General features: G+C 37.2%; 2 protein-coding genes across 3 annotated transcripts in view; both read left to right on the top strand.

The window, feature by feature from the left end:
• Positions 1-10063, top strand: part of LOC127528851 (uncharacterized) — a 676472-nt gene that overhangs the window by 88408 nt on the left and 578001 nt on the right. The window lies entirely within an intron of this gene.
• Positions 6108-10063, top strand: part of aqp3b (aquaporin 3b) — a 62733-nt gene continuing 58777 nt past the window's right edge. Inside the window, exon 1 of the mRNA XM_028805152.2 lies at positions 6108-6349. Coding sequence (XP_028660985.1) covers positions 6242-6349 — 108 coding nt within the window. The 5' untranslated portion in view covers positions 6108-6241. The remainder of the gene's footprint in view (positions 6350-10063) is intronic.

Here is a 10063-nt window from a genome sequence, read left to right as displayed (position 1 = left end):
AGCGCCTTCGGGTATACCTCATTTTTTGTTTGCCCATTACATGCTTAAATGTATACATTTTTTGGTGTACCTACCCGAGAACACGCGACATATAACCGAGCGTGGGAGAAGCATGTATTTTAAACACGCGTTGAGTTCATCTGCTGGTCTCCCTCGTGGAATAACTGGTAATGTTTGACTAAAATCTACAGCGAGTAAAACGACATTACCTCCTATTTTTTTTTTTTACGATCTCTGAGATCTTGCTTTTTTCGGTTCAAGGCTTCATAAGCTCTTTTATGTTGTATGGTGTACTTATCCCTAACCATCATATTTGAATGTTGCAAGACTTTCGCCTTGTATGTAGATCGGGGTAATTACATTCATTGCATTCCTAGTCTGAATCAGAATGTGATTGTATGGGTGGTTACCTGGCACTGTAGGGTTGCCAGCCGTCCTTTAAAATACGGAATCGTGCCGCATTTGAGAATGAAATTGCGCGTCCCGTTTTGAATCAATACTGGACGGGATTTGTCCCGTATTTTTTTTATCATTTTTTTTAAAGCAGCGTCTCATGCAAATCATCCCACACGCATTTTATGAAGATGCCTCCTTTCCTACTTTTGATTGGGTAATACTTGATGTCATCGTTAGTTTGATTGGTCTTTTTAACTGTCCAGTGAGGAGGGCGTGTCTTTTAAGTAGAGTCTGCAAAGTGTTGGCACTGAGATGTGGCGTCAGCGCCAGAGTTGAAGCCCCTAACGTTGCGGTCAGCAAGTCGGCTAACATCCGCCATGTGCCGTCTTTCAATTGCGAGAAGCAGATCATAGAATGGTTGAAACTGTTGCCCCTAACGTTGCGCCATGGCGTGTGGTTCGTTTATACCTCGTGTCTTCTCATTAAACTTTTATCTCGCGAATATGTTATTGCAAATCCGCAGCGGGAGCGTTTCTATAAACTTAATTTAAACTTACGTTTTACACCGTGCTTTGTTTCCTTTATGAACATGCTTGTATGCTTCACTCGCTCCCTTCTCAATTGTTTAATTAATTTTTTGCTCTTCGCTGTTTGCGGCTCCTCCTTCATTTCCCCCTACTTCGTTCTTTTATCTCGCGAATATGTTATTGCAATCCTTAACGGGAGCGTTTCAATAAACTGATTGAAAATAGTTTTGCATTTACCTTTTTAGTAAAAGGCGAGCTTTTAAGCCTGAGAAATCACCCCGTAAATGCACACGTTTAATTGCACATGTGTTAATATGTATGGTTACACAGTATTAAAAGACAGTGAACAACGTCAGTTACCTTTGTCCCCACGTTTGATAAAAGGCGAGCTTTTAAGCCTGAGAAATCACCCCGTAAATGCACACGTTTAATTGCACATGTGTTAATATGTATGCTTACACAGTATTAAAAGACAGTCAAAAATTAACGTCATTTACCTTCGTTCCCGCGTTTGACTCGTGCTGTAAATCTCTTCCTTGTTTTTAGTTCACGTGATTACGTAGGAGGCGTGATGACGCGATACGTGACTCCGCCTCCTCCATTACAGTGTATGGACAAAAAATATGTTCCAGTTATGACCATTACGCGTAGAATTTCGAAATGAAACCTGCCTAACTTTTGTAAGTAAGCTGTAAGGAATGAGCGTGCCAAATTTCAGCCTTCAACCTACACGGGAAGTTCGAGAATTAGTGATGAGTGAGTCAGTCAGTCAGTCAGTCAATCAGTCAGTCAGTCAGTCAGTCAGTGAGTCAGTGAGTCAGTGAGGGCTTTGCCTTTTATTAATATGTATAGATATAAAAAAACGTTTCTGTTTTAATGATGTGTTTACACAGATTATTGTAGAAACGGAACACACATGAAATGCATGTGTTCCAAATAACAATCTATTATTTCCCTATACAACTCTAGGTACCTCACTCCCAGATAATCAAAGCTTGAACTGGGAGAACTGTGGCAGTGGTGGAATGGAATAGTAGGCTGCTTTTTGCTTGTCTTGATTGGCACATTTACAAGACAAAAGATGCTGACGGTGAGGTTTTAAGGTGGGCCGGGTTTACGAGTTTTTTCGTAGGCTTTGGTAATTCTGGTGCTAGGGCTCACCTTCCTGTCCACCTGTGTCCATTAATCTTGTACCAGTTCTCTGACGCCTGCCCTTCTTTCTCCATATGTTAAGTTCCATTCTCTTTTGTTCCTTTTCCTCTCATCTCCCTTCCACCCCATGCAGGCTCCTTTTAACGCTGCTGCCTAATTGGGTGCAGGTGCAAGGAGCCATCTTCTCCACGGCCCCATTGGGGCACCTGACTGATCTACCCTCCTATGCACATGTGTGTGGTGTGATCAGTCTGTACCTCAATTATCCATGGATCGAAATGCACTTGCACACACCTGCACCCAGTTGGAGTGCTACACCACAATTAGGTCCTTTTACCTGTCCTGAACTTTACAGGTGGTAAGCACAATGTAGATGTTCCTTTTAATATTATGTTCTATTTATATTCTTCAACATACAATACATTCTTCAATACAAAGGCATATACAAATATAAATACAAATACCTACACTCTTCAATAAAAATGCAGCCACTATATTTGTATCTGTTTTGTCTGTTGATGTGACCTCCACCCATTTGAAAAACGTATCCACCACACAACGTAAATACTAGTAGTATCTGAACAAAGTCAATCTGAATATATACTAAAGGGCATTTAGCTGGCCTCATGACATTCAAGCTGTTGGCACGTATCTTTGCTGATATGAAGGTGAATACTAGGGTGAACTAATCTTCTTTTACTACAACATGATATCAGTCATTCCCCCCATTCGAAATCTGTGTCAGTTTTGCTGTAGGTTTCAGAGACTGAAATGTATGGTTGAAAAACCTGCTGTATCCAAGGTTTGCACTTCCCATTTTTGAAGTTTATTTTCTGCTTTGGTGTGTCTTTCAGTAATTTACATCTACTGAATTTATGCTGTAGTGCCTTCGTATCTAATTTGTGATTTTTATTATTACATTGAAAAGTACTTTGCTTGGTGACCATGGTCACATTTACAGATTATTTACATTTACAGATTTTACATTTATTTTATATTTACATTTAGATTTACAGATTTTACATTTAGAATTACAGATTTACATTTATACTTACAGCTTTATTAATTACATTTACAGATAATATTTCTCTGCGGTGGGTTGGCACCCTGCCCGGGATTGGTTCCCTGCCTTGTGCCCTGTGTTGGCTGGGATTGGCTCCAGCAGACCCCCGTGACCCTGTGTTCGGATTCAGCGGGTTGGAAAATGGATGGATGGATAATATTTCTTTCAAAAGTTAAACGATGTGTGATGCAGCTGTATTTTTTATCAGATAACTTTTTATCCTTCAGTATATAATAAATCAGTAAGATAGAAATGTAAAGCTCTGACTTAGTCTCACTCATGGCTGCTCCCTACAAAGTTACACTCTGCTCCTGGCCACTCCCAACAAAATTTCATCCTGTTTTCCCTTGCTTCTGCATATTTTCTCCTACTCCTGAAAAAATTCAATCATGTTCCTGTCTGCATTCCTATTGTACCCTCTAAAAGGCATATGAATGGGGCATCTAGTCTAAATGGATCTAAAAAGGGCAGAATCTACAATCAAGGGGGGAAAGGGAAAGCAATATTTCAACCAGTAATCACTATTGTGCATTTCAAGCTGCAAAGCATATTCACCACAATTCATTTGAGAATTCAGTTATAAAAAAACAAATGCCTCCATCGTATAGGAGTGCACAATCTCTTCTTTTTCAACTACATTTGCTTTTCCAGTGAAACAATATTGATCAGAATACTGATGATAGTTTATTTGTTTACTTTTAAGAAGCAGTTTTATCAGAAGAAAGCTTACACTGTGATAACCTGTTTCTGATCACATGAATAAAGTCTAACTGTCCATATCACTTACACCTTTTCCATTTAGAGTCTTAACAGTAGATTAAGTTTAGTCCTGAGCTGCAAGACCTCAAGTCAGGTCCTGAGGGTTCCATGGGTTTTCGGCAGAAATTTAGGCCTCTTACTCAGACTATTGCCTACTGATGGTATTGTTCCCATAATATAGAATTAGCTATCCCAGTATTATATTAGGTCTAACTAATCGCTGTAAGCTTTTTTATATTTAATCCTTCATACTTCATAATTTTGAGACAAAGTTCCCCCTGTTCACCATAGTTCATGAAATTTGTTGATCATCTGCTGCATGTAGTGCTTCTTTCTGCCAGGAATCTCCATACAGTGTTTAGAAGAGGACACTGTTGCTACTTGACAATGCAACTTTCACTTTACCATGCTGAGGAAACTGCTGTAGTATTTGCACTAAAGTGAAGCTTCGGCATCAGCTACTCTATAAATATAACAGATAATCAGCCACTATGTTTAAATATGTGCCTCAAACCCATATATGTATCACAGCTTCATCTCTTAATATTCTGTGGAATCATATTTGACCTCATATGATAGATCTTAATCCAGTTCTGCTACCAGCTAGGGCATGTCTTATTTATAAGCCATGTCAATTTTTAGACCAAACTATCACAAATGGTTTTTAAGATGCAAGTTTATATCATTGCTGATTTTTTTTTATTTTAGCAATGTGATATTATAGTTCCATTCTATCTAAATACATATCAGACATGGCACCTTTGCCAAGTTCTATGAGATGGATGGCACCTATTTAAATGCTATGTGAAAATAACATCATACAATTGTGACACATTAGTTTTGTGTCACCCAGAATCTCGGCATCTTGCTGAGCTGTATTTAGAAAGAACACATAGAAATGAAACATGACTTGATGCTGTACTGTATTTAACATTTTACTTTATGGTAAAAAGTAGGTTGGCTTTTTTAAAAGAAAACCGCATACAATCATATTTTCATAAAGTGCTAATGTGCATTTGCACTTCCTCTGGGAAGTCTAGGAATGTGAAATGAGTCCTCTATGTAACAAGCAAACCACAGGACTCCATCACTGCCACTAGTAAGTGCTCTGAATAAGAAAGTGTGTGCTCCAAATAAGGTTGGAGATCAGAAGTGTTTACAATTCTTAATTACTTACAATTTCTCAGGTAATCTTATGAACATCTCCCCCAAATACCTGGTGTCAATGAGGTGTAGCATTTGTTTTGTTAAGATTATTGCTGAATGAAAGTGCCAGTAGATATGAGAATCATATTTGTGTCTCATAGGTTTGGTCTGCTGACCTCTGACTATAAAACTGACTGCATACAAATGAAAGGCAGTGTGGTAAACTTGTGGTGAATACCTACTGATTAATGTTCTGTGAAAAAGGATGTTTCCAGCCATGCTGTACAGTAATTTACCGAGTCACAGTTTGTCAGTCACTTTTGTTCACCTTGTGCAAGACCCTTCAGTACTGAAGAACATGGTTAAAAAACAAATGAAGAAGACATCAGTGGCACTTTTTAAGCTTTTCTGTGAGTGTTATTTTATCCTCATTCTTTATTTTAGGTGCTTATTTCCTTATATTTAATTTTTATTACTGTATTTTCATTTGACCATAATAAAACCTTTAAAATAATCTTGGGACAAAGGTGAGTCAGGGATTTTAAATGTGTGGTAATCACAGTTCATCCTATCAGGCTTCTCTGCAGTTACAGTTCTGGAAGCAATCAACTGATGCCTGCCACAAATTAGTTTTATTCAATATCAGGCAGTTTATACTTGTGATGCCTAATGAGTAAAACTTCATATCTTTAAATATGCAATCATGCCATCAGAAGACTTCATCCCCAGTGTTTAGCCTAAATTACTAATATAAATATTTTTCCGTCCTCAATGAATTATTTTGTCAACTGTTTCTTTTTGTTTTGTCATATTTGTTAAATTCAAGGTGCATTCTAATGAGAATTGTAGGTATAATTTGTTCACAATTAATTTTCCGACTAAATTAAAGGAAAAAAAAATAAAAATAAAACTGTGCTAATCTAGACACATTCTTAGAGAGAAACCATGTCAGGACATTGATGCTTGGGCCCCAGGCACTATGAAGCCCTGTTGACTTGGTGGGAGTGTCTCTTTAAGAAGCACTCTTCAGCTAGAATGCAGGCAGGAGGAGGTGCAGTGGTTTCCTGAGATAAAATGTGGTGTGGGAGGGTCAAAACTGCTACCTATAAGACCCTGAGCCTAAAGTCAGACGCACCCAAGAGCTAAACTGTGAAGAAAGGTACCAGTCAGTCTTGAAAGCGTGTTTACCACATTCAGCATGGAAAGACAAAAGCGTTTCCTGGCCTGGATGGGACAGATGTTCTACATTAAGAATAAACTTTTAAGGCAATCACTAGCTGAGTGTTTGGGCACCCTAATCTTGGTGGTGAGTGCCAAGTCAACTAACAGATATATATATATATATATATATATATATATATATATATATATATATAATATATATATATATATATATATATATATATATATATATATATATATATATATATATATATATATCACTTGTTTATATGTTAAAGCAATATATGTTAATATGCAATTTGCTAACACCTAAAACTTCTTATTTTAAAAAAGTGTTTTGTTTTATATATTCAGACAAAAAATATTAAATAAACGTTACGGTGCAAGACTATGTTATTTCAAGATGTGCATACACTGACTACTTAAAAATGTATAATTTTAAGACCTTTTCAAGTTAAAAAAAAAGCAATAAAAGTTAAAACTTTAAGTTTAATTCTTATCAAAGCTCAGTGTGCATTTTAAATACTCTTGCAGTTTTTATGTTGCTTAAAATAGAAAGGAAATAGAAATGGAAAGAAAAAGCAAACTAAACTTTAATGAGTAAACAATGTTTAAGTGGACCTATTTCCACATATTGGTTTGAACATCTCACCTATGGGAAAGTTTTTATTTGCACTTACAGTTGTTATTTTAAATGTGATTATATTTTTCTGTATCTGTTAAACACTGTGGGGGTCCATGGTTGTTGTGGGATCAACTTGCCTTTGAGGTCCTCACAACTGAAAGGGATAAAATACCAATTAAGAAACGCATTTATTATATGAAGGTGTGTTTTACGGGATACACTCGATTGATATTATTCAGAGGAATGTAGTTTAGCGGGAATAACTTATTGTCACTGTGACAAATTAAATTATCATTAATTCATTACACAATGGGAGTCGTAATGTACCTGACAGGCAATTGAAAATCTGGACATTCTAATACGACCGCTTGTTCTAATGCTGATTTTATTTTTTCATTGTTTTAATGCAGAACATACATTTTTTTTAGAAAGCATGAACAAGTTGGAGGCGTTGCACTGTTATTTATACTGCACAAGGAAGCCACCTTAGGTTGATAAGGTTGATCTAGTTATTCTAACAATGTCACATTAGATGCCTCCTACGTTTAGAAAATACCGTACCTTGAAATAAAAGAAATGGCAACACTTTTCTAAATAGCGGCGCATGTTTACAGGCTGTTGAAGCTCAGAGCGACAATTTGCGTACTGTAGCATACATTGGGCGCAATTCCTATGCCAAATGTGTGAAAACGTTCACGCTGCAGAACTATTGTGTTGAATTCTCATTCAAGGGTAGATTAAAACCTCCACCGCCCCAGGCTGTCAAAATTTAAAAGCACGTCAACCTCTCGGAGTTTTAAGGGCGCGATTAAACGTACAATTTACCGAGTGGGCTGAAAATGGTTTGGGTTGCTGTTTTTGGGATGTGTGGTCAGAGTATTAAGAGCGATGTTGATCGTTTAATCGTTCTTTATACCGAAAGGGGTTCGTATAGAAACGACTCTTTGGCCACAAGGACCCCGGGGGGTAAACCCAGGTTGCCTTGATGGTAGATCCGGCTATATACTCTCTAGAGGTAAAGGTAAACCCATCTGATGTAAAACGAAAATTGTTTAACGTTCATTATGCCATTCATACGACATACTTAACTAGTTAGGTACGAGATGGTATCTTGTCCGAAATTATTTTGGTCATTTATTTTACTGTTTATGTACGATAACATGGGGCTTAAAAAAGGACTCCACCATCTACCCTGAGGGGTTTTGGTTCGACTGCTAAGGGAGCTGAATCCCGGCAGCAGTACGCAACATGGAGTTCATCATACCCAAAGACGGGGACAATGATATCCAAGGGGGATATGGCAGTGTGCCCATATCATGGTTTGAACGAGCACCCTTCCAGACCAATCGATGTGATTAAATACCGCAACGCAATCGCAGCATGGGGATGTCATGCCTGCATTCACTCGTAAAGTCAGAATGAGCAAACGAACAATCGAGTGCTGTATATCTCATCGGTTCTCCATGTTCAGAAATACAGAAAACTGTTATTTACATTTGTAACAAATAAAAAAACATAATTTTTGGTAAAAAATTATAGATAACCTCGATAATTAATTTCTACCCTCATTTTATCAATCTGTTTTTAAAATTTGGTCAGGTTTGTGTACAAAAAATTCCCAGCTATAGGCCTATATATGCTGTTGACATAAGCGCAAACAGTCTGAAAGCAGTGTCTTATCTTAAAGTGGCGGCTTTAAATAAATATTTAGAAATGCTAACGTTAGTAAGATTAATCCGCTGGGTACAAAGCACAAAGCACGCACATTTTTTTCTTTATTTCATAGAAAATGAACGGTAGTCGAAAAAAGAAGGAACTGGAATAAAAATTAGTGACATTAAGAATTGGGGAAATTGGTGAGGTTACTAGCCTACCGTTTAATACTGTTTATATTAATGTTCATGGTGTTAATGCTGTGAATGTTTGCACACATTTATACTTGTTTTGTTTATTTTTTCAGATTCTAAACAGCGTGTAATGTGCAAGATATTATTTTAAAATAAAAATGGGTTCAGCTAACGTTTACATAACATTCTAATCTGATCTTTCAGAACTGAACATGGTAATCATGCCAAGGAGCTGAACATGCCATTTTATTAAAATACCAGTGGCAACGGTCATTACAAAGCACTTTACAATCTCCCTCTCATCTAACATCTACATTTATCGGTTTCAGCATGAAATGCTACATGTTATCGAAGTGTGAATAGAGCTAGTTAGTTTCCGCTACACAAGTAAATAAATATTATGAACGTCCATCTGGTTTTGAATCCAGATAATAAAATTGTAGGGTTTCGTGAGTCGTAGTCCATCTTATTAGTACTGGATGCAAGGCAAAAATTAATAGTTCACAGAACACCAGTCGGGTTCAGTCCTACACTCTTGTATTATCAACAAGACGAAGAAATGCTAACTATATAGTTACAGTACACTGTGTTTTCCTCAGTGTTTTTTTCACAGGGTTTCAGGAAATGGGAAAATGAAAGGAATAAGGAGTACATCAGGTAAGCTGAGTTATGTTTTCTATTAGGTCAGTTTTGAGGGTGATGTTGTGGTGCAGTGTTTAAAGCCACTGCTTCGTGGATCCAACATTCTGGATTTGAATCCTTAGGAGTTTGATGTTCTAAGCATATCTCTTTGTGTTTTCTCTGGATGCTACTGTTTTCCTCCCAGAGTCTCAACTATGTTCTCCCATGTAGGGCTGTATAGTATTTGACAGGCCTCCTATCTGTGGCAGGTTTCTGCTTTGATACAATTTACACACACACACACGAGACATGATTTAAAAAAAAAAAAACACAAACAAAAAAACTACAAATTTAATAGCCAATATTCAGTTCAATGTGTAATGCATTCAGGTAATGCCTGCATTTGGGATTAACAGTGTAAGATGTGGGGTTATAAGCAGTAATCCTTTCTTTATGGTGAAGTAATAATGTTCACTTTTATGACTTTGTATATGAAAGATAGTATTTTATAATGTAATCTTGAACTGAAAGCCAATATAGCTACTGACTAACTGAATTCATACTTCACAGGGCGAACACACACACAGACGCAGCTAACACACCAAATATACAGTAGAGCCAATGTAGCGCTGCCAATTCACCTTAATCTTTGGACAGTGGGAAGAAACTGGAGCACCCAGAGGAAACCCACACAGAGAAGGGGAGAACATGCAGACTTCACACAGGGAAAATCAGGGATGTGAAC

This window comes from Erpetoichthys calabaricus, chromosome 7, assembly GCF_900747795.2.
Source record: "Erpetoichthys calabaricus chromosome 7, fErpCal1.3, whole genome shotgun sequence".
NCBI lineage: Eukaryota > Metazoa > Chordata > Cladistia > Polypteriformes > Polypteridae > Erpetoichthys > Erpetoichthys calabaricus.
This window is presented reverse-complemented; position numbering and strand designations above follow the sequence as displayed.